A 21828-nucleotide genomic window follows, 5' to 3' on the forward strand; every position below is an offset into this window, starting at 1 on the left:
GGCAAAATATACGTCCGCCTTTACACGCCTGCACCATTGCTCTGGCGCAGGTGCTGCAATATGACGCTCCTGCGGGTCGCGCAGTCTCCTAGCTCACACCTTTTACGTAGACATCATCGCGCGGACTCACAGGTTTACACCGAGGCCATATACGTCGAGAAGAATGCGTCGGGTGAGATAACGTCGATGCCACTCGCGTGCGCCTCGCGGATGAGGTCGTCGTTGATGCTGCCCACGTAGATGCAGCGGCGATAGGGAACGACGTGTGGCAGGGTGCGCATTTTTATCATGTCACCAATTGAAATCTTCTCAACTTCCTCGATTGTGAGACCCGTTTGTCGGTGGCCCCACGTCCGGGCCCACTGGCGGCAGAGGTCAAGCAGTGGCGCATGTTCGGTGCACGCGAAGATGTCGTCGAGCCATTTCACCCACTTCTCGCAAGGCTGTTTCAGCGCCAGGAGCGGCGGCGCTGCTGAGACAACGATGCCGCCTGTGTCCGAGGATATTTCACCCGCTATTCGCCGGTTATTGTCATCCAAAAAGAGTGCCCGCGTAAGCGCAGCGAAGGCACTGTTAGGGTCGAGCGCCTTGTTCTGTTCAATCGCCTCATCGACGTATAACAGCGTCGTGGGAACGATGTACGCCGCCCAGTTGGGCGCCGAGCGAACAACCTTCATGATATCATTGAGGCGGTCGTGCTGGAAGAGGAAAAAGGTAGGTGAAAACGTCACCAGTCCTCCTGTCTTCCAAATGGGCCGCAAAGCCCAGCGAGAGATCAGCGAGTTGAGGTCCGCGCCAATGGACATGTACTGCGTTTTCTTGGTGAGTGTCCGACGAAACAGGCGTGACATGGTCGCAGATTGGAAGAAACCGTTGAGTACGAGAACCGTTTCCGGTACATCCTTGTCAGGTTTCACTCCGCACTTGGAGGCGATGTGCACCAGTTCGTTGTACATTACGGTGCGGGAGAGATTGGCAGGGATGACGCTCAGTGTCTTCTGCTGACCCAACTCGGAGGCGGTCTTGTCGTCAAATCCGAAACTTGCGGCGATGCTGTCGACTCGCCTGGGTCCGATAGAAGGGGGTGACTCCTCGCCCGGGACAAAGGGGCGCAGAGGGTTCGGCAGGATGTCAATTTTGGCGTTTGGCCTGATGGGCACCTTCACAATGAAGGCAACGTAGTTCAACCGATCCAGCTTCCACCCATTCAGATTCAAGTCGACGCCGACTCGTAGTTCCTCGGCACGCGCCAACATCAAGATATTGTGAGACGTTACTGGCTGATTAGCCGCTCGGACTTCGTCGAGGAACACAAGAATCTGCTGTCAGGGAGTGTGGCTTTCCGGACTCACACTTCGACGTTGGTCCATTTTCCTCTGCAGGCTCGCCCAGGTTGCCGTGGGCTGAGCAGGCGGCTCAGCCTGCGCCCATTCGATAATGTGTGCGCCCTGGATGAGACATAACTGCAAGCACCGTCGATCGACCTCTTGAAACAAGTAGACGTGCTGGGCGTCGATGTGCTTCTCCAGCAAGAAGGACGCGTCGGAGGCCCAGCCGCTCAGCAGATTTAAAGAAACATAGTTGTCCGCAGCTCCTTCCACGTGGGCTACCCGTAGTGTGCACAGTGGGTGGGTATCTGCGAGAGTCGGCGAGGCCTTGACCGCAGAGACAATGGTGGATGTTGGCGGTTGTGTCTCATCGGGCGGCGGTGGTGGCGGCACCACTGTAGAAGGACCGGGAGCGGCTGCAGCCCGGCGAAGCCGTGGGTCTCGTCTGGCCTCGTACAAACCCGTACTGGGAATGATTGCAGGCGGCTGCGACGGAGGGCGCTGAGCTTGCGCGACCGGCTGCTGAGGCTGCGGTCGGGACTGCTGAGAGGGCCCAGAAATCGAGCCCTGGTGCGATGGGGGTTGTGGAGCAGAGGATATACTTGGACGTCCACCAGGGACAGGAGCCGAATAGTTCGGTGACCTGCCTCCAAAGCCCGCTTGCGCGTTAGGGGACTTAAGACCATTTGCAGGGGACGCCCCGCCCTGGTACGGCGACCGGTTACTTTGTCCGTAAGGGGATACACCGCCTTGTGGAGACACGCCACCGCTGAACGAGCCGTACTGAGGACGGCTCGATCCAGACAAGGGCGAGGTTCCGCCTGCCCATGAGGGCTGCCCATTAGGCGGGCGCTGCGGTGGCGCAAGCGGCGGAGCGGCCCATGTCCGACGAGTGGGAGGCGCAGGATGCGGCTGGGGAGGCGGGGCGGCAACAGGGGGTCGAGCGGTAGAGTGATATGCAGACGTCGCAACGGATGACACAGCGCCAGCTGAGTGACTCGGCCCCACTGCAGGCAGAGCCTGAGGTTGGGGGGCAGTAGGGGACATCTGAGATGCTGAGAACCTGCGGGCCGGAGGAAGGTGACGCACAGATGGGTCGCGGGAGGGGTCCACTGCGAGGTCGAGGAGTTGGATCCGGCTCGGCTGTTGATACTTTGGCCTGTCTTTGAGAGCCGTCGGGAGCTGTTTCGGTCGCACAGTCGCGGATGTGGGTGTCGCGGAAAGTGGTGTCTCGCTCCACGCTGACGCGTGAGAGTGGCCAGCCTCAGCATTCTGTGTAATCACAGCAAGGCCGGGTTTCTCGGGATGTGTTGCCGCTGGGGTCGGCGACACCCCAAGTGCCATAGGCGCCGCAGGCGGTGCCACAGCGGCGGCAAGGGCGGGCGCTGGCCGAGGAGGGTTCGGGGCAGCAGGAGGTCCGGATGCGGCCTGCGTTGTCAACAATGCGGGTGGCGCTGCAAGAGCGGCAGGGCGGGCCGAGTTGGCTGCCAGCCGAACCCCTTCATGGTTGGACATAGAGCCTGACTCAGCGGCGCCATCCCGGTTACCTCTGTCAAGACGGCGGGGAGAGTGGGGAGGTGATGGCGAACCCTCGGAAGAGGAATTGGGAAAGGGGATGAAGTCACCGAGGGGCGGAGAGCCCGGAGCCTGGGCGTGTGGCGCGGGACCATCGTCTGCCGGCGCTATCTCGGCAACAACCTCCTCTTCGCTATCTGCGACTGAGATGGGAGAGTTCGGCTTCGCAAGCGGGGGTGGCTCAATTTCCTGTATCTCGAGCTCTTCCTCCTCCTCATCGGGATCGTCTGAGCGCACAGGGCGAGCTTCCATCGGCTTTGCGGGAGTCGGCACCTGGAGCGTGATGCCAGGGGCCATCTGCGTGGTGGGGACCGTCTGTGGGGTGGGGGCGTCCTCTCCAAAGTCGAACAAAGGTGGTTGCGCTCTCTGCCGGGAAGGGGATGTCTGGGGACTTGTCGCGCCGAAGATGCTTGTGTCGAGTTCAAACCTTGGTGCTTCCGCAGCGGCCTTGCCCTGGTCTTCTCCCGGCGAGGAGGGCGGACTGTCAACAACGCGACGCCGTTTAGACCCGCGCTTGTCCGGCGAGCCGCGCGGTGTTTCAGATGTCCGTTTTCGCGCAGATGCCTGCGGCTGACTGTTGCTTGGCTGAGATGCTTCGTCGAACAGCGAGTCGAAGCTGCGCGCGCGAGAGCGTCCTGGCGCAGGCGACTCGCCAACAGGCGTCGGAGCGGGACGAGATGGCGTCAAAGCCGGCGGCGGCATCTCATTAACGCCGTTCTTCGCATGGTGTCGTTTGCCTGCCAACGGCTCGTCGCTACTGCTGCTTCTCTCTCGTGTACGTGAAGGCCCAGCGACGGGTTCAGGCTCTGGCTCTGGAGCGCGGGATTTCTTGGGAATCGGCTGGGTTTGGGCGCTCCCTGCCGCTTCCTTCTCCGCCGCTAGTAGTGCTTTTCTCTTCTTTCTGATGTAGTAGTCCGAGTCGCGCTTGTACACCAAGGCCCGCTCGAAGCCGGCCTTTCTGGCCTCTTTGAAGGCTTCCAGGCGACGCTTGTACGCCGCGAAATTGCGCTTTGGTTTGCCATCCTTAAACTTGCGTCCTGGCAGTCAGCTGCGGGTATGCATGAACATGTCCAGACATACGCAAGAGGTCATCAGAAGCAAACCGAATCTCGCCAATCTTGCCACCAGGCTCGTCCTTGCCTTTCCGCACCTTCTTTGCTGGGACCGAGGCCCAGAATCTGCGGTTAGCGGCGCAACTCGGCTGCAACGGCCTTCAGCGCGCGATTGGATACAGGCCCGTCGAGCGCGTCCAGCAGGCATGAACTCACTCCAGCAGCGCATCAGATGTCTCAGTTGGGTCGTCTGGGTCATCGACAAAAGATGATCGCGTTTCCACACTGAATTAACGATGCACATCAAGCGACCTACGTGTCTGAACCTGTTTTCAGGTAGCCTTGCCACTGCCATCAGCCAAATATTGGATGGAATTACCATAACGTAGTAATGCTGCGGTCAGCTGCATCCTCAACCGCGAGCGTGCGGCCGCGACTGTCGTCCGCCGCTGCCCTTCGACCTGACTCACCCAGCCGATTTTCCCATTGGCGCGCTCGAACGTCGAGTCCTTGTACTCGGCCCAGCATACGGCGTCTAGTGTCAGGTGGTGCCAAACAATGCAAAGCCTCGCGGACTCTGGAGTCGCGACACGAAACGCGTCCTCGTGAACCGCCGGGAGAAGCAAGCCAAGCGGTTCGCGCCGCCCAATCCCGCCGGCGAGGAGAAACACTCGAGCTTCCTCGAGTCCAGAAATACGGGACGCCCGGGTGTGTAGTATAGACGTACCAATGTCGAACTCAACACCCTCTCCGTCGTCTGAAGGGTCGCTCTCGAGCTCGTCATCGGCGTCCTCGACAGGACGCGCCGGCTCGAGGCGGACCTTGTTAAGCTCGCGCGCCTGATAATTGCTCATGTTGACTTCAAGTCCAACGCATGTTAGTGTGGGTGAAGGTGATGTCGGTGATGGAGAGTTGATGGAGTGGAAAGGTGGTGACCACGGACGGTGTGGTGCCTATCTGTCTGTTGACCCAAACACGGCCACACCGTGGGAAAGTACTGGACATGCGACAGTGACCCTCCCATACCTCCCAAACGATGCGCATGCAGATCGCTGTCTCTTGCACTGGGTGGCCATGTACTTGAGATGGCATGCAGTCTTCTAGCTCTTCTATCTGCTATAGTACACTACGCCGACTACACCGCAGCGTGTCGCAGCTGGTCGATGGCATTCCTCGGCGCGGAGGTGCCCGACCCGCTGGAGACGCCGAACACTTCACTGTTCGCCGACCCCGCGGCCGCCATCGCTATCGCCTTGCTGGGACGGCCGCTCCATCCTTCCCCGTCTCCCACTTGAGGCCCTCAATCCGCCCTGCTGTCTCCTGCATGACCCGCATCGCGTCCTGCAGCGTGAGGAGGCCACGCTCCGCTGTCGTGCTGACGGGTCGCGCGGGCGTCATCTGAACAAAGTACGGCTCGGCCGTCTTGGACAACCCCTCGTCACCGAGTACGCGGGTGACCGTGAGCTGGAGCGTGGTTGTAAAGCCCGCAATCGGGAGGGAGAAGAGGTGGCCGACACGCGTCGTTGTATGCTGGTGTCTGAAGTCAGTGGGCTTCCTACATGACTCGCCCGACTTACTTAAACCCTAGTCCCTCAACATACTCTTCGACCTCTTCCCGCGTACTAAGCCCCGCCACCTCGAGCGATATGCACGCCTGCACATGCATGTCGGCATACTCTCGTCCCAGGAGCGGAGGGCTCATCCACGCGAGAGAGTACTCCCAGCGATCGACCGCCTCGTCCTCGAGCCCACCGGCCCAGCGAGGCGTACCGCGCGTGCGGCGGCGGCGGCGCTTACGTCCTCGTAGGCGCAGAGTCCTGTGCTGTCCGGGAATCACGGGGTTGGTGTTGACATACACACTGTCGCGGACGTGGTATGGCTCGACGTGGAGGGCGGTGTTGGAGAGGCGCGCGAGCATGAGCTCGAGCTGCTCGGCGGGGAGGAGGGCATAGAGAGACGGAAGAAGCTGGGCCTGGGATGTCATGGCCGGGTGGATGCTGAATGATGAGGATCTTGAGGACAAGAAGGCGTTGTTGTGAAGTCCGAAGTGGAGGTTCGGAAGCAAAAAGTCGGAAAGGACATGACGCCGATGAGCGAGATGCGGCGACGGTTGACAACGTACCTATCATGCTCCGCGCGACTCTTATCCGCCTCCCCCGTGCTGGCGCATCTTTGGCCACGGCGCGGGCATTCACTGCCTCTGCTGCCTCGCGGGACATCATCAAAAAGCTCGAGGAGAGCCTCACCCCACGAGAGGCAGTCGAGCGGAAGCGTAAGGAGTTCGAGGCCAAGTATGGCGACAAGCTCAAGCAGAAGGTCGAGGCGTGAGTAGTCCAACGCCCGACACGATTACTTGCACCCGCTTACACACAGCGAGGGCGTCGCGAATCTCGACGCACTGAAGGCCAAGAAGGTCGTTCCCTCCATCCTCGCCAAGCGCAAGGCCGAGCAGTATCGCCAAGAGGAGCTGGAGCGCGCCGAGCGCTTGCGGCAGGAGCAGGAGCGGGCCCTCGCCGAAGCCAAGGAGGCGAAGGATGCGGCCGTTGCGCAGAAGAAGGAGGCGGCGCGTGTAGCCAACCCCGACAAGGACACGACGGGGGTCAAGCCGCTCGCGAGCATCATCAACCTCCCGCTGATTCTCATGACGCCGCACGACCAGGCACAGATCGCGGGCATCTGGAACACTTACCACACAACGCATCCTACGCTGTCCGCCTCCTTCGTCTCCGCCACCATCCCCAAGGATACGTACACGAAGATGCTCGAGCTCGCGAAGAGCGACCCGCACTTTGTGTTGCCCTTGCCCAGGGCGGGCAAGGACGGCGAGGCCGGCGCCTACGAGATGTTCTACATGCAGTGGCTGTTCCATGCGCCACCACCTGCCCCGCCTTTGGAGGGCAAGCCAAGCGCACCCCTCCCGCCCGTCACAAGCATCATTTTCACCCCGCTGGAGGAGTTCAAGCAGGCCGGCGAGTGGGCCCAGCCGTACCTCGTCCTCACAAACTATCCTGACCTTGCCGACAGCCACGGGTTGGTACTCATGCGCGGCGAGATTAGCGCCCAGAGCGCCGGAGGACCGCCTGGCGCAGTGGACAACCCGGGGTATCTCCTCACCCAGCAGGAGGCTCAGTTGCTTTCGCTCGCCCTCCAGCGGTTCTATTGCTCTGACATTGCGCCGCCCAACGAGAACGCCAAGGACCAGCAGGAGCGGCTGAAGCGCAAGCAGGCGCTTCGTGACTTCCGGGAGAAGCCGGAGGAGTGGAACTGGCAAGGCCTGGTTGACATGGCGTATGGTGGCCTTGTTTAGAGATTGCATGAGATGAGAAGCATATACGTGCATGCGGTGTCTCTCCTGAACTCAACTCTACTGCTACATCTATCGTCTACTCAATCTCGATCGCGTCTGCCTGGTCTGCCCCCATCTTACGCTTCTTGGATGGTGTCTCTCCATCGTCAGGCGCCGGCCGCTTCGCTGTTGTCGGTGCAGGACTTGAGGCGCTGCCAGCAATAATCTCGTCTTCAGATGCCTCTGACAGCTCCTTCTCTGCAGCGGGACGCAGAGGCACTACCGGAATGGCTTCCGGCAGTGTGTACGCACTCTCTGACCCCTCGTCTGGAGCAGCGATGCAGAAGTGCACTCGGCAGTAAACGCTGTCTTCGTCCGCGACTGTAAGATACTGACCGCGCGTCACGCCGAGATCGGCCAAGGTCCGCCCATAATTGTCCTCAAAGTCGGGGTCGGCAAGAAGGCGTCCGCCCTCCATGACGATAGCTTCGTACTCCGCGTCGTCGGGGATCGATTGGCGCAGCCACTGGTGAACGACCTCCTGGACGAACCGACCAAGGGTGAGCTTCTGCAGGTCGACTTTGAACGGGATGTACACATCGTTGCAGACCGGACATGCGGGATTGGGCTGGTCAACGCCGCTGTTCTTGATCGGCCAGTTGGTGGACTGGCGGAGGAAGGACTGGTTTAATGTTGCCTTATCCTTGAGCACCGCCAGTGCCTTCATGACGACGAGGCCTGCAACGATCGCGTTGGTGGTTGCGATGGCAGGAATGATGTTGCCAGCCATTTCTGTCGTCAGCTACTGTGCGCATGTCTCGGATCGTACCCTTGATCTGGAATCGCGTCCGAGTGGGGATGCCATACGCCGTGGCACGGAGGTTGGCAACAGCAGTGACAAAATCCAGTGTGTCCTCGTCGTCTTTGTCGAACGCGAGAACCACTTCCGGGTGCGCAATGGCGCGGGAGGAGAGTCGTCGACAGCTGTCAAGGAATAATTCCAGGCTTTCCTTAGTGGAAAGCTCCTTCTGGTCCTTGAGAGTTGCGCCCTTCGCTTTGGGAGGCGGCGCCGGCTTGGACGACGCAATGGAGCCGTTCGCAGTAGGTCCTTTCGGAGGCGCCTGACGCAATGGCGGGGGAACGAACTCGCCAGCCATGATCTTGTCATAGTCGAGAGCGACAGGCTTAACGCGCCCAGGACGCGTCCACATGTCCTCCATCGCCAACAGCCTGTTGATGTCGTCAAAAAAGACCTTAAGTCAGATTGAAAGCGGGGTCAAGATTACCTTCGTGAACACTCGCTGCGGCCCATCCTCCTCGCCGAGCATGCGCCGCACTTCCCGGAATGCTTCGGCCTCTTTCCTAAGGTTGTCGATTTCATCCGCTGAGATTAGCCTGGGCAGTTACCACACGACTCACCGTTCTCGCCATCGGCCTTGGCCTTGTCCAGCTCCTCCTCGTCAAGCGCCTCATCATCTTCGCCAAACAGCTTGCTGGCACGTCAGCTGGTCTCTCGCTTCCCGGAAATCTCACCCGAAGAGGTACGTTTTGCCCCAGACGATGCAGTGGATCGGCTCGCTGGGCGTGGAGCGAATAGTGCACACGGGGAAGGACTTTGGAGGAGGGCGCGTGACGCAATCGTAGCAGAGGGTTTCATTCTGTGGTCAGCGGGCTCCTTGGACGTCCTTTCCCTACCTTGATGATCGGGTTCGCTTGGCCAAGATAACCCGCCGTGCCCGACTCGATGAGAGGCACGTTGGCTGCGAGACAGAGCTTGTTGATATGCCGGCGCGCGTCTGATGTCAGCTGAATGCGGCATCCGCGCACTCACCCATGTTGTCCAGGGCGCTCATGACAACACCAAACTGCTTGATCCACTCAATGTCGTTTTCAGGCTCCTTGACATTGCCGTGGCGCGCATGGATCTCGATTCCCGAGGAGGGGTTGAAATGGCGCGCCGTGGCCGCCGCGACAATGGACTTGGGCTTTGAGATATCGGGCTTGCGGAAGAGGAACTGGCGATTGAGATTGGAGAGGTCGATTGTGTCAAGATCGATCTGCCGTTAGCAGCTTGGCAGTGGAAGCGGGAAGCGCCATATGATCAGTATTACGCACGATCTCAATGTTCTTGAAGCCCACGAGCACGAGATTCTTGACTGGGCTGGTTAGACGCGCCGACGCGCCTGAAGTGAGTCACTCACGGAGCTCGCACCCGATCCCGCCGGAGCCGACTACGAGGACAGGCGTTTCGCGGACTTTTGTAAAGAGCTCGGGGCCGAGAAGAGCCTCGGTGCTAGAAAGGCGCCCCATGATGATAGTGTGAGAGGCGCGTTTTGATGGAAGAGAGATGAGAGGAAGGTAACAAAGTGTCCGTTCAGTTGGTGAGCAACATGGAGATGACCACATCAGGTATGTAATGGTCACGTGCGAATGAATTAGGAACTTGTTATGGCTAGCCTCCACCGGGCGACAGGGTAAATCGGTGCGAGGGGGTGTTGTTGGGGCGACGGTTAATAAGTGTGTGGATTGCCACCCAAGCCAAGTCTGGTCCCGTTGGACGTGTTCGGTGTTCGATTCGCACCTCGACCACTTCTCCTCTGTGGATTAAATCTTGCCGTTCCGCACTCTCCTCCTCCTCAGCCGTTCTCCCCATCAGCATCTTATCGACATATCTTATCTTTCACGCGCCTCCCGATCACACGAGCGAGGCCCTCATCCCTCATCTAACATCCTCAACCCCAGCTCGGCCCTCGCGGTCTCTGCTTTTTCGACTCCGCGAGAGCGGCTCTCACGATCGAGTGACACGTAAAAGATGGCGCCCCCGGTAAGGACCCTTCCCAACTCGGGCTGACGTCCAGGCCACCTGCCCGCAATGCAAGAGCAGAGAGATCGCGACAGACTACGCGCTCGGAGTCGTCGTGTACGTGCTATCTGATGGGTGGGCGGCGCTGATCCCAGGTGCCAGTCATGTGGTCTTGAGCTCGAGCAGGGCATCCTCGTGTCCGAGGTCGGGTTCACGGAGGGCTCAGGCGGGCGCATGCATGTGCAGGGAACTTTTGTGTCGCACCATTCCAGTACGTCTTGCGCAATGCCGGGAGAAGCAGGATTGACAGAACAGCGGGCATCAACACATTTCGAGGCATTGGGCCAACATCCGAAAACGTCAAGGAAGAAGGTACGTCCGCCGTCCAGGCCGCCTCTGACACCAGGACGTAGGCGTATCCAGCTGATCTGCAACCAGATGGGTATCCTCCCGTCGGTGCAGCGTGGTGCGCAGCGCTTCTACTCTCTCGCTGTTGACAACAAGTTTAACAGGGGCCGCCGGACAGACTACGTCGTCGCGAGCTGCATCTATCTCTACTCCCGCTTTGAGAAGGACGCGCTAATGCTTATCGACTTCAGCGAGCGCATGCAGGTGAGCTGGTGCGGAGCTCTCAGCTGACGTGCAGATCAACGTGTACGAGCTCGGCGCGACTTACTTGAAATTGCGCGCGGCGCTCAATCTCGACCAGGTGCTGCCGGAGATTGACCCAGCGGTGTACAACATCCGCTTTGCGAATCGCCTCGACTTTGGCAGTAAGGCCACGGTGGTCGCGCGAGAGGCGTCGCGTCTCGTCAAGCGCTTCAAGGCCGATTGGATGACGGCTGGCCGACGCCCTGCGGGTATCTGCGGCGCATGCCTCGTCATCGCGTCACGCATGAACGACTTCCTCCGGACGCCCGAAGAAGTCGCACAGGTCGTCAAGGTGTCACCGCAGACGATCAAGAAGCGTCTCCAGGAATTTGCCAAGACGGCCATGGCGTCGAAGAGTGTGGCGGAGTGGCGTGCCATGACGGACGCCGAGCTCGAGGCGCCCAACAAGGACGAGCTGCCCCCCGTTGTCAAGGAGCAGCGCGCGCGAGAGGAGCGGAAGCGCCGTCTCGAGACGGCCGCAGCGGAAGATGACGACTCCGAGTCGCGCGGTAGCAGCCGAGGCGGTACTCCCGCCACGCCGTCCGCACCGCGATCAAAGCGCCAGCGCGTCGCTCCGAAGGCCATGGAGCCTGCCGATGACGGGAATGAGGCTGCAGCGGACGCCGCCATCGCCGAGGTTGCACTTAACATAGGCGAGTCGGACGGGGAGGGCGAGGACGAGAATCTCGAGGAGCTCTCGAAGGAAGATTATGTCGGAGACATCCAGCGTGCGGGCGACGACAGTGAGCTGGCCCGCAACGAACGCCGCCGAGAACGGCGCCGGCTCTTCCGCGGCGTCAAGGCAACTGCCGGCTCCGACGAAGACGACGAGGAACTGGACGAGCTCGCCGCCGACGCAGAAGACTTCGACGACAAGTTGGACGCCAAAGAGGATGACAAAGAGGAGGACCGTGCTGCCATCGCCGCGTCGGGCGGGTTCAAGGACCTTCCTGAACCGCCGTCGTGGGACGACAAGGAGGCCGTGTACAAGTACATCGAGGTGAACATCTTCGGGGACGAGGGCGATCTGCTGTACCAAAGCACGGCGGACAAGCACGCGCGCATCGAGCGCTGGCTGCGCGGCCGGCAGCCCAAAGACGTCATCTCGGAGATGCGCCGCGTGCAGTGGGCGCACCACAAGCGCGAGTACGACGCCAAGCAGAGCATCTACCAGAGCTTGAGTGATATCGACGACGATGAGCTCGAGAACATCTACGTGATGGAGGAGGGGGAGCAGGCTGCGCGCGCGCGCATGTGGCTGTCGCACAATGCGCGGTGGCTTGAAGAGGACAAGGAGCGGCAGATCAAGAGGGCGCAGCGCGCCGAGGAGATGGAAGCTAAGCGCGCGGGCAAGGCGCCCCGCAAGAGCTCGAAGCGCCAGAAGCGGACGGCGCCGTTTGCGAGCGCGCGTGAGGCCATCGACAACTTTGCCGCGACGAAGAAGTTCTCGAACCGCATCAACATGGACGCGATCCGCCGCCTCGACGCCGGCGAGGAGTACGATCTCCAGAGCATGCCGGACGAGGATGGGGATGACAAGGACGACAAGGACGACGATAAGATGGACCACAAGGCCGACGACGACGACGACGACGACGACGACGACGACGGTGATTATACATTTAACATCCCGGAGGGCCAGTTTATTGAACACCCGGGCGATTCGTCGGATGAGGGAGACGAATAGTCGGAATCTTTGTGGAATCTGCGGCCTGTGTGTAGAGGACGTCGAAACCATTGTACTTCTATTCCATAACATCGTCCCTTGCCATTGTATCATATCGCAATCGCAATCTATGCCAGGCATTTTGTGCATGACAATAATCCTGTGGTGCGCTCACAGTGCCTATGCCAGTATACGGAGTCGAATCTAGAGCCTGTGCTCGAGGGCAGAGGAGGGAAGCTCAACGGACCGTCTTCATCTGGTACTCGGTGTACCAGTTGAGGCCGAGTAGCGCTGTGGTCAGCCCTGACTTAAGAAGCTACTCACAAGGCTCTTTCAGAGACATATGCTGGTAACCGAGGACGGCAAGCTGCTGTTAGCTCTCCTTCTCTTAACAAGCCTACACCACCGGCGTCCGAAGAGAAGTTGTACCCCGCCGCAATTGGCAGCTGGCACCAGCGCGCGATGAACGAGCGCGTGAAGTGGCCATGCGAGAAGAGGATGACATCCGCATAGTCGACTTCGTCATCGGGCGCACTCTCCGCCTGGGCGTGCAGCTCGCGGATACGGGCAATGACGCGGTCGACACGGTCCGACATCTGCTCTGGGGTCTCTCCGGGCGTACCGTTCCCCGGGGGACATCCATCACGCCAGATCTCCCATCCGGGGTGCTTGGCCCGGATCTCCTTGGTCAGGAGACCCTCGTACGCGCCGTAGTCCCACTCGGCGATGTCGGGGTCCGTCTCCCACGAGCACTCGGGAGGCATGTCCTTCTCAAAAAGGAGCTTGGCCGTGACCTGAGCGCGGGTGCGCGGTGAGACGACAATGTGGCGGACGTGGGCGGGGTCGATAAGCTTGTCGGCGCCGATCATGCGAGGGGCCATTTCCCGCACCATTCTGACACCGTTCTCGGTCAGCGGGATGTCACTCGTCCCAGTCTGGGGTTAGTTGAGAGTATGTGGGGCGGAGCGTACGTGACGACCTGCTGTTAGTTGACAGCTGACATAGGGAGGAAGGAAGGTGCGGCGAGTTAGTTGGCTGCGCACCATTGATGGACCACTCTGTCTCGCCTGCTGTCAGCTTGATGAGATGGGTGGTGAGCGTACCGTGACGGATGAGGTAGACGCGGGGCATGCGACGCCTACGTTGAGTTGTGCCCATGGTGAGCGATGAGTGACGAGTGATGAGTGATGAGTGAGTGTGAAAGACAGAGAAATGGGATGAGGAGGGAAGGATGGGCACGTCCTTAGAGCTGCGTAGCTGCATAGTTGGGTGACTGTGTGTAATTGGGCGTGAATAGCATGAATAGGACCAAGATGACGTCCAAAGGTCACCGAGGGCTAGTCACTCTGGCGGCGGAGCGGATGCACCGGTCCGCATGCCGGCGGCAATGGCCGGGGGTATTTCCACGCGACTGGGGCGTGGCTGTCTGACGCTTTGGGCAGCAGGAGGAGCAGCAGTATAGCAGAGGAGGGCGCGCAGTTGAGACGGGGTTTGGTTGCGGATTGCCGATTGCCGTCTGTTTTTTCATCCTGGGCCAGATCTGCGCTATGTGCTACGCGTCGTCGCGTCGCGCGATCTGGCGTCGGGGCGTTGTGGCATTGTAGAGTGGGGACTCGAACTACCAGCTGCAAGATGCCAGCTTCCAACAATCGTCGGTAGGTCATAATAGAATCATCAAAAGGAGCATATGTTGCATTGCTATAAAAAAAAACAAGCGAATGTTTGAATGCGGCGGGAAGACGAGTCAATCGGGCTCCGACAACTCTCGACGCGACAGATCGACATATACGCGTCTGGACGGCAGCAGAGCACGAGGAGCTGTTGAGCAACTCCCCTTGGCGCACTCGAGCTGTTCTAATTGTGGCCCAAGCAAACCCTCAATGCCCCCTCCATCCCCTGTTCGGCGAGCCTCCCGGCATTCTCCTTTGGGCCATGGGCCATTTCGGGGGGTCAGATTCGGGGGTACGGGGTGAGCAAGTGTTCTGGGCCTGTGCCGCTATCCCTTCTCTCCTCCAATTGCTTCCAACTGCCTCGTAATACCCAACAAATACAATGACCCCATTTTCAGGAACAAGGCGAGTGATGGGCATCGGGGCTTGGACCCCACTTGACCCAAATCCTTACAATCCTCACCCAACAGCCCAAAGAAGGAAACCCTGTCAGCAACACCCACCTCCCTCCCTCTGGCCTTTGCTCAACCTCTTCCTTCTTCAACAACCCTCTTTTACACGCTCTCTACCTCGCTACCTCGTCTCATCTTCACACCTTCCCACTACTCCATCGTCTGCGACGACTGCTTCGACAACCCCGTCGACGCTCCTCCCCGCTCATTGTTCCTACGCACATCGCAGCGCGAAACCACCTCCCCTCTTCCTACCCCACGGCCCTCCCCTCCCTCTTCGTCGCCATGAAGTTCTCTGCCGCTGCCCTCATCCTCGCCTCCACGGCTCTTGGCGCCTCTGTGAGTCTATCTCCGTCGCTAGCATGTCATGTGTGCAAGGGGGCGTGATGGAATGATCAGAGGGCTCAGTGAGCTGTGTGCATGTTTCCGGGAAGATGCGGGCAGGGTCCACTGAGATGCCAGTCGGACTGTGACACATGCCACCGCCGCGAGGTCACGCTACAGCTGCTGCCACCGCCCAGCATGTCTGCTCATGGTGTCGTCCGCTCTGGTTGTCGCTGTGACCGACGACTGCTAGACCTTCGTGGTCCGCGATCTTAGCCTGAAGCCACCCCAGATCCTCCTGCGTGACTATGGATGCGCGCAATGCACAGCACAGAGCCACCCAGCCCCTGTTGCTCGGTTCTGCGTCTTTTGGGCCGTTTTTCTCTTTCAGCAATCCGCGTGCACCCGCACATCTCGCTGACCGCAGTCCTCTCTGATCCCCTCGGGCATCTCGGCCGGGTGCACAACGTTCCTCGAGTCGCTCAACGCCGACCAGACTCTTCAGGCTTGCGTAAACCCTCTCATCACCGCCACCAACGCATTCTCCCCTGTCTCGGGCAAGAGCCCGTCGACGAGCGACCTGAACTCGGCGCTCAAGACGATGTGCTCGGCCTCGGGCTGCGACCAGGGCTACGTTGTCGGCAAGCTCAACGAGTTTTACTCTGCCTGCCGCTCTGAGATTGACTCGGGCAACTCGAAGGTTGTTGAGCTGTACGACGTGCTCTACGTCTTCACCCCGCTCAAGGGTGCCGTCTGCTCGGTCGACTCGGCCACCCAGGGCTACTGCGTTAGCACGATCCGTAAGTCGGGATCCTCAACTCCGGCGCAGGGTCCTGCCAACTCGACCTCGTTCGCCAAGTCGATCAACGTCGTCGCCGCGATTGCCAACAGCGCCGCCGACTACCTGTACGACATCACTGGCCTGTCGAAGCGCGCGTCCTCGTCGCAGTCGTTCGCCTCGGTCGTCACCCCCAACGCGACCACGTACCGCAACACCAACCTCCCCTTCCTCTTCCTCCAGCCCGACATGACCAAGGAGCAGCTCTGCACCTCGTGCACCCGTCAGATCATGGCCACTTACATCAAGTACGAGAACGCGATCGGCTACGGCCCCGGTCTTGGCAACTCGCCCATCCTCGGCGGCCAGTCTGATCTCTGGACCGGCATCAAGACCGTCTGCGGCGACAGCTACACCAGCGCTATCGTTTCTGAGGCCGGTGGCAACCTCCCTACTTCGGGCGCGCTGTCCCGCGCCGCTGTGCCTGCTGTCGGCCTCGTCGCCGGTGTCGCGGCTCTCGCTTTCGTCCTCTAAGTGTGAGCCAGGCGCTGGCGCCTTGCGCACACGTGTATCTCTACCTGTTCTTCATGGACTGTGACTATTTTACTTTGGGCTGTACGAGTCCGCCTTTCATTCGCTCTGATTCTTTGGCGCTGTTGGAATGAATCTCTTATAAATGCACCGCGCGTGGGTGGGCGCGTCAGACGCGTACCCCGGATAAGGATGGAGGGTAGCCCAAGTCGGGAGGCGTAATCCGAAGCCGAAGCCGGTGGATCGGTACCATTTTGATACATGTACCTCCACCTGGCCGGCTTTCCCTCCGGCTCCCAGACTCACCGTCTCCCACTTTCCACCCGGACCACCACCACAATTCGTCTCGCATACAAGCTCGTCCTGGCCGCCTCGCTCCTGGCCGCCCTCCTCTTCGTCCTATTGCCCTCGTACCTCACTCCGACCCCGTCGCCCCAACCCCGCCGCTCTCCTTCCTCGCAAAACTCAGCTCCGACAGCACTCGAAATGGCCGCGCCGCTCAAGCACCTCCGCATGGCGTCCAAGGACGCCCACACCGCCACCGTCATCTTCCTCCACGGTCTCGGTGACACCGGTGAGTGCTGTGCTCTGCTCAGCGATCCATCCCCTCGTCTTCCTCTTCCCCATATCCCCCCCCCCCCCCCTCCTCAATGCGCCCTCGCCCTCCTCACCTCCCCGCCCTCCCTGCTCACACCAGGCCACGGCTGGCTCCCCGTCGCAAAGATGCTCTGGGGCCAGCTGCCCCACGTCAAGTGGATCCTCCCGCACGCCCCCACGATCCCCATCACCGTCAACAACGGTGAGTACTCACCGCTCGCGATCGCCCGCTCACACCAGGCTACCGCATGCCCGGCTGGTTCGACGTGATCACGTTCGACCGCTCGGTCTCCCCGCGCCCCGAGGACGAAGCCGGCATCCTCGCGACCGTGGAAGCCGTCGACGCGCTGATCCAAGCCGAAGTCGACGCCGGCATCCCCGAGAACCGCATCGTCCTCGGCGGCTTCAGCCAGGGCGGCGCAATCGCCGTCCTCTCCCAGCTCCTCGGGAAGCGCAAGCTCGCGGGATACGTCTCGCTCTCGACGTGGGTCCCGCTCGCACACAAGGTCGAGGGCATGGCGCGCAAAGACGCAAAGGACTACCCCCTGTTCTGGGGGCATGGGCGCGACGACGAGATCGTGCAGTACGACTGTGGGTGTGCCGTGTCGCGGCGCTGACGAAGACGGACGCCAGTCCATCGACCTCCTCAAGCGCCTCGGCTTCCCCGAGGTGCCGGAGGGCAAGGCGTTTGCGCGCCCCGGTCTCGTGTTCAAGAGCTACCCCGGCATGGGGCACAGCGCGTGCAACGAGGAGATTGCCGACCTCGCCGCATGGCTCACCGAGTGCCTCAAATCCGAGGGCGCAAACTAGGGCGGGGCGCGGGACGCCGGCGCACGGCTGTGATCAGATTGAAGAGGGCGGCTCCCGCACCACGCAGCTAGATAGTATGCGTACAATGCTAATCTTGTAACATGGATCTACGAAGTGCGCTCGTACACTGCCGCTCTAGCAGCCTCTATGGTCCTACTCTTCGCCATCGACGCCCTCCATCCCACCCTCGGGTATCACGCCGTCGGCGAGCATACGCTCGAGCTTGCGCACCTCCTCGGCGGTGTTGGCGCGCGTGAGGGCCTCGACGACGCGCTTCTTCTCTTCGGGAGTCATGAGCCGCCCCTTCCCGCCCTTGGCTTTGGCGGCCGCCAACGCGGCGCCACTCACGCCCGCCGTCGACGTGGACAGCTTGCGCGCGAGCTCGTTCGGCGCGCCGCTGCTGTCTTCAAACAACTCCTTTGCGCGCGCCCGCTCCGCATCCTTCACCCGCTCAAAGTCGAGCACGTGCAGCGCCCCCCGCCCCACCTTCCAGATCACGAAGGCGCGGTAGTGCTCCGCGGCCGTGACAGGGTTCCCTCGCAAGGAGAGGTATCGGAGCGGCGTGTCGGCCAGGGGAAGGAGGGACGAGAGGGACGCGAGCGCGTTGTCGCTCAACACGAGCGTCGTGAGGTTCGGCAGCTGGCGTCAGCGGTGCGCGAGGGCGGAGGCTTACATTCGTTGCGAGGGCAGGCGAGATCGACGAGATCTGGTTCTGCGCCGCGTGCACTGTGTGTAACCGGTGCGCTGGGGTCAGGTTGGGAACTGGCTCAAAGTTACCTTGCGGGATGTTGCCAAGGACCGTCAGCGAGTTGTCTGTGAGGTTGAGTGTGTCGTATGTCCCCTGGTGCGAGGCGAGGTTCTCGATCACGGGGATCGCGAGGCCTAGCGTCAGCGCCGACGCAGATGCGACGTACCTCGCAGATCGAGCTCGCGCTCTTTGAGCGGATTCAAGTGCTGCGGTTAGTCTGGCGATCTGGCGAGCTGGCGAGGTCAGTCGGTGGGATACTAACCGAGTGCGTATTTGACACAAACTGGGATCAGCTGAGGGAAGGGTCGGGGGCAGGGACGCGGGGACGCACCTCTGGTGTGAGACGCATGGCGGAGAGCGCGGTGAGCTAGGTCCCGCCGGTGCTGTCTGGAGTTGGTGGATCGAGGTGGACGGTGGAGGACGGTGGAGGACGCGGACGGTGTTGTTGACGGAATTGACGGCGGAACGGTACACGGCGGTGATGCTGAAGTTATATCGCCGCCGTTAAAGGGCGGGATATGAGAGGTGTGGCACAAGGTTTGATAGAGAAGAGAAACGGATGGGTTTCGCCAAGTGTGCGAGATTGCACCCGGGGTCCATGGTCCAGAGAAAGTGGGGCAGTTTTTGAATTTATTTCACCCTCCCCCCTCCGCGCCTCTAACCCGCGGGACCAAAACCATCCTGCGAGCTACGCGACCTTGGGCGCGCACGCGACGAGGCGACGAGATGGTTCAGGTACCAGGGGTACAGGGGAAGGGGATGTGGACGGATGGATGGGGCAAGGGACCAGAGCTCTTTTGGCTCTCAAGCATCCCAGAGGCCAGAGGCGTCCCACAAGCCGCCCCGTACGCCCCGTCTCTGTGGCCTCCTCCCTGGACACGCTTCCCGCGACATGGCTCTCTGCTCGCTCGCTCGCGCTGCTCGCGCTGCTCGCTGGCATCCATCCACCCGGTCACCCGGTCCTCGCATGCCACCACCTCATCCTCCATCCTCCCACGTCGCATCCTCCTCCCCTCCATCTACACTCCTTTTCTGCTCTTGCTCTTAATCACCCATTACCATGGCCGAGCAGCAGTACGCATACGACAACTCCCCCGCCCCCGACCACCACGTCGACCAGGTCGCCTACCCCGACCCCGGCCTCTCCCCTGCCCCCCTCAACGGCCATGTCTCCCCTGCCCCCGCCTCCACAAACGGCGACGCTGCCCCCTCCAACGGCGCTGCCGCAGGCCTCAACGTGATCCGCAAGACGCTTGCTTCATGGGTCGGCTTCTCAAACCTCCCCAACCAGGTCCACCGTCGCAGCGTCAGGTGAGCTCACTCCCAACCATCCCTCCCCCCCCCCCCCCCCCCCCCCCCCCTCGCGCGCGCGCGGGCCCCTTCACTTGCTCACCATCAACCGCCCCCCGACGCGTCCTCCACGCCCACGCGCGACGCGTTGGGGGCGCCCATGTTTCTGCCCCGCCCAAACCTTCCCTCCCCACTGTACATAGCTAACACCCGCAGGCGCGGCTTCCAGTTTGTTGCCATGGTCGTCGGTGCGTCTTCCCCGTCGTTCATCTCGGCGCGCGGCGGTCCGCGCGCACACTTAAGGGGCCCGTGCTAACTCCAGGCGAGTCGGGTCTCGGCAAGTCGACTCTCATCAACACCCTCTTCGAGGACACCCTTTACCAGCCCAAGGTCATCCCCGAGCCCGGAGCCGACCGCGGCAGGACGGTCCAGATCGAGAGCATCAATGCCGGTGAGTATTTCGCTTAGCTTTTGCTTTGCTGTGCTGTGCCGTGCCGAGCTGTGATGGGAAGAGATCGAATGACGCCTTCCCTCTCCCTCGCATTGCACTGCACCCTTCCCTTGTGTGGTCGCGTGTTAACGTGCGACAGAGATCGAGGAGAACGGTGTCCGCCTCAAGCTGACCGTCGTCGACACCCCCGGCTTTGGTGACTTTGTCAACAACGAGGAGTGGTGAGTTTCATCAGCGCTGCCCTACACCCGTCCGCCTACCTAACACTTTCAGCTGGAAGCCCATTCTCGAGAACATTGAGGCGCGCTACGATGCCTACCTGGAGCAGGAGAACCGCGTCAACCGGCTCAAGATGACTGACAACCGTGTGCACGCCTGCATCTACTTCATCCAGCCCACGGGCCACGCTCTCAAGCCTATTGACATCGAGTTCATGAAGCAGCTCCACAACAAGGTCAACCTCATCCCCGTCATCGCCAAGGCCGACACACTCACCGAGGAGGAAGTCGACCTCTTCAAGCGCCGTATCCTCGCCGACATCGAGTACCACGGCATCAACATTTTCCAGCCACCCTCGTACGAGCGTGATGACGACGAGACTATCCAGGAGAACCACGAGATCATCTCCAAGATTCCCTTTGCCGTTGTCGGCTCCGACCACATTGTCCCCTCCCCCGATGGCCGCCAAGTCCGCGGCCGCGAGTACCCGTGGGGTGTCATCGAAGTCGACAACGAGCAGCACTGCGACTTTGTCAAGCTGCGCCAGATGCTTGTTCGCACCCATATGGAGGAGCTCCGTGAGCACACCAACGACATCTTGTACGAGCGGTACCGCACGGAGAAGCTCCAGGCCATGGGCGTTGCCCAGGACGAGAGCGTCTTCAAGGAGACCAAGTGAGTTTGGCGTGCAGCTAAAATACTAACATCAGCCCCGCTGCCAAGCAGGCCGAGGAGCGTGCGATGCACGAGGCCAAGCTGAAGAAGATGGAAATGGAGATGAAGATGGTGTTCCAGCAGAAGGTGCAGGAGAAGGAACAGAAGCTCAAGCAGTCCGAGGAGGAACTCTATGCTCGCCACCGCGAGATGAAGGAGGCACTCGAGAAGCAGCGTCTCGAGCTCGAGGACAAGAAGCGGCGTATCGAGAGCGGCCGTCCGCTTACGCCCGAGAAGGGCTCGGTGAGTAACCAAAATCCGCAGCAGCTGACGGTGCAGAAAAAGCGGTTCGGCCTCGGCAAGTAAACTTGCCATTCACCGCATCGTCTCTCGCGTACGCCCCGTCTATGTGTTTCCTCCTCGCTATTCTTGCCTGTGCACTAGCCAGGTCATTCCCTCCCCATCTGCACACGATACCCCGGGCCTTTGCGACCAACCCCTTCGCACCTAACGACCCTTACTCTATTACCTACGAACTTGCCCAGCTTGCTGGTCGAAATGCACATAACGTGATGATGGATTGTTTGTGTGGGATTGAGGTGGGAGTAGTAGAGGGAGATGGCAAGTTGATGACTTCAGTTGGATGTATGAGTTTGTGGAGTGGAGTTGCAGGCTCGCCATGGCACGAGAACTGGATGCCGTTGGTCGCAGGAGGCTTTGCGACTGCATGCAGTTCTCGTGCCAACGTCAGATCGTCAGTCAGCGCTCTGTCTTGTGCGTGTTATCACCCCGTGCATTGTCGATGAACCCAATGCCACGACTCCGCACTCCACCCGCGTGGCGGTTCACCAGCTACGGCGTAGGCCGCACTGATCGCCACCGACCGAAATGCCTCCGCCTCCACCACAAATCTTGTCTCTGGAGCAGCTACTTGCGAACCTCA

At 60.7% G+C, this 21828-nt stretch overlaps 9 protein-coding genes across 9 annotated transcripts; 3 read left to right on the plus strand and 6 right to left on the minus strand.

Annotated features, from left to right (window-relative positions):
• Positions 1-134: 134 nt before the first annotated feature.
• Positions 135-1370, minus strand: COLE_01127 (uncharacterized protein; the record flags this gene model as incomplete). The annotated part of the gene is made up of 2 exons (XM_018424743.1): positions 135-1319; positions 1353-1370. 2 exons carry the CDS (start codon positions 1368-1370, stop codon positions 135-137), a joined length of 1203 nt encoding a protein of 400 aa, XP_018281724.1.
• Positions 1371-3927: 2557 nt separating this feature from the next.
• Positions 3928-4809, minus strand: COLE_01128 (uncharacterized protein; the record flags this gene model as incomplete). The annotated part of the gene is made up of 5 exons (XM_065626129.1): positions 3928-4081; positions 4172-4240; positions 4272-4303; positions 4411-4490; positions 4683-4809. 5 exons carry the CDS (start codon positions 4807-4809, stop codon positions 3928-3930), a joined length of 462 nt encoding a protein of 153 aa, XP_065482623.1.
• Positions 4810-5200: 391 nt separating this feature from the next.
• COLE_01129 (uncharacterized protein) lies at positions 5201-5939 on the minus strand (the record flags this gene model as incomplete). The annotated part of the gene is made up of 2 exons (XM_018420682.2): positions 5201-5492; positions 5533-5939. The coding sequence occupies 2 exons, from the start codon at positions 5937-5939 to the stop codon at positions 5201-5203; spliced, it is 699 nt and encodes a 232-aa protein (XP_018281722.1).
• A 143-nt stretch (positions 5940-6082) lies between these two features.
• COLE_01130 (uncharacterized protein) lies at positions 6083-7262 on the plus strand (the record flags this gene model as incomplete). Its single annotated transcript, XM_018421157.2, has 2 exons — positions 6083-6279; positions 6329-7262. The coding sequence occupies 2 exons, from the start codon at positions 6083-6085 to the stop codon at positions 7260-7262; spliced, it is 1131 nt and encodes a 376-aa protein (XP_018281721.1).
• Positions 7263-7338: 76 nt separating this feature from the next.
• On the minus strand, positions 7339-9551 carry COLE_01131 (uncharacterized protein; the record flags this gene model as incomplete). The annotated part of the gene is made up of 9 exons (XM_018422081.2): positions 7339-8033; positions 8071-8494; positions 8528-8625; positions 8661-8734; positions 8775-8899; positions 8937-9037; positions 9073-9298; positions 9357-9397; positions 9443-9551. 9 exons carry the CDS (start codon positions 9549-9551, stop codon positions 7339-7341), a joined length of 1893 nt encoding a protein of 630 aa, XP_018281720.1.
• A 3048-nt stretch (positions 9552-12599) lies between these two features.
• On the minus strand, positions 12600-13242 carry COLE_01132 (uncharacterized protein; the record flags this gene model as incomplete). The annotated part of the gene is made up of 3 exons (XM_018422079.2): positions 12600-12652; positions 12686-12728; positions 12763-13242. The coding sequence occupies 3 exons, from the start codon at positions 13240-13242 to the stop codon at positions 12600-12602; spliced, it is 576 nt and encodes a 191-aa protein (XP_018281718.1).
• Positions 13243-16602: 3360 nt separating this feature from the next.
• Positions 16603-17523, plus strand: COLE_01133 (uncharacterized protein; the record flags this gene model as incomplete). Its single annotated transcript, XM_018420193.1, has 4 exons — positions 16603-16690; positions 16814-16915; positions 16954-17304; positions 17336-17523. 4 exons carry the CDS (start codon positions 16603-16605, stop codon positions 17521-17523), a joined length of 729 nt encoding a protein of 242 aa, XP_018281716.1.
• A 153-nt stretch (positions 17524-17676) lies between these two features.
• COLE_01134 (uncharacterized protein) lies at positions 17677-18620 on the minus strand (the record flags this gene model as incomplete). The annotated part of the gene is made up of 6 exons (XM_018421156.2): positions 17677-18162; positions 18197-18267; positions 18301-18405; positions 18438-18477; positions 18534-18554; positions 18603-18620. The coding sequence occupies 6 exons, from the start codon at positions 18618-18620 to the stop codon at positions 17677-17679; spliced, it is 741 nt and encodes a 246-aa protein (XP_018281715.1).
• A 711-nt stretch (positions 18621-19331) lies between these two features.
• Positions 19332-21251, plus strand: COLE_01135 (uncharacterized protein; the record flags this gene model as incomplete). The annotated part of the gene is made up of 7 exons (XM_018422078.2): positions 19332-19582; positions 19778-19809; positions 19884-20012; positions 20152-20233; positions 20286-20906; positions 20942-21188; positions 21225-21251. 7 exons carry the CDS (start codon positions 19332-19334, stop codon positions 21249-21251), a joined length of 1389 nt encoding a protein of 462 aa, XP_018281714.1.
• Between the last annotated feature and the right edge of the window lie 577 nt (positions 21252-21828).

This window comes from Cutaneotrichosporon oleaginosum (assembly GCF_008065305.1).
Source record: "Cutaneotrichosporon oleaginosum strain ATCC 20508 chromosome Unknown ATCC20508_contig01, whole genome shotgun sequence".
In the NCBI taxonomy this organism is placed as follows: domain Eukaryota; kingdom Fungi; phylum Basidiomycota; class Tremellomycetes; order Trichosporonales; family Trichosporonaceae; genus Cutaneotrichosporon; species Cutaneotrichosporon oleaginosum.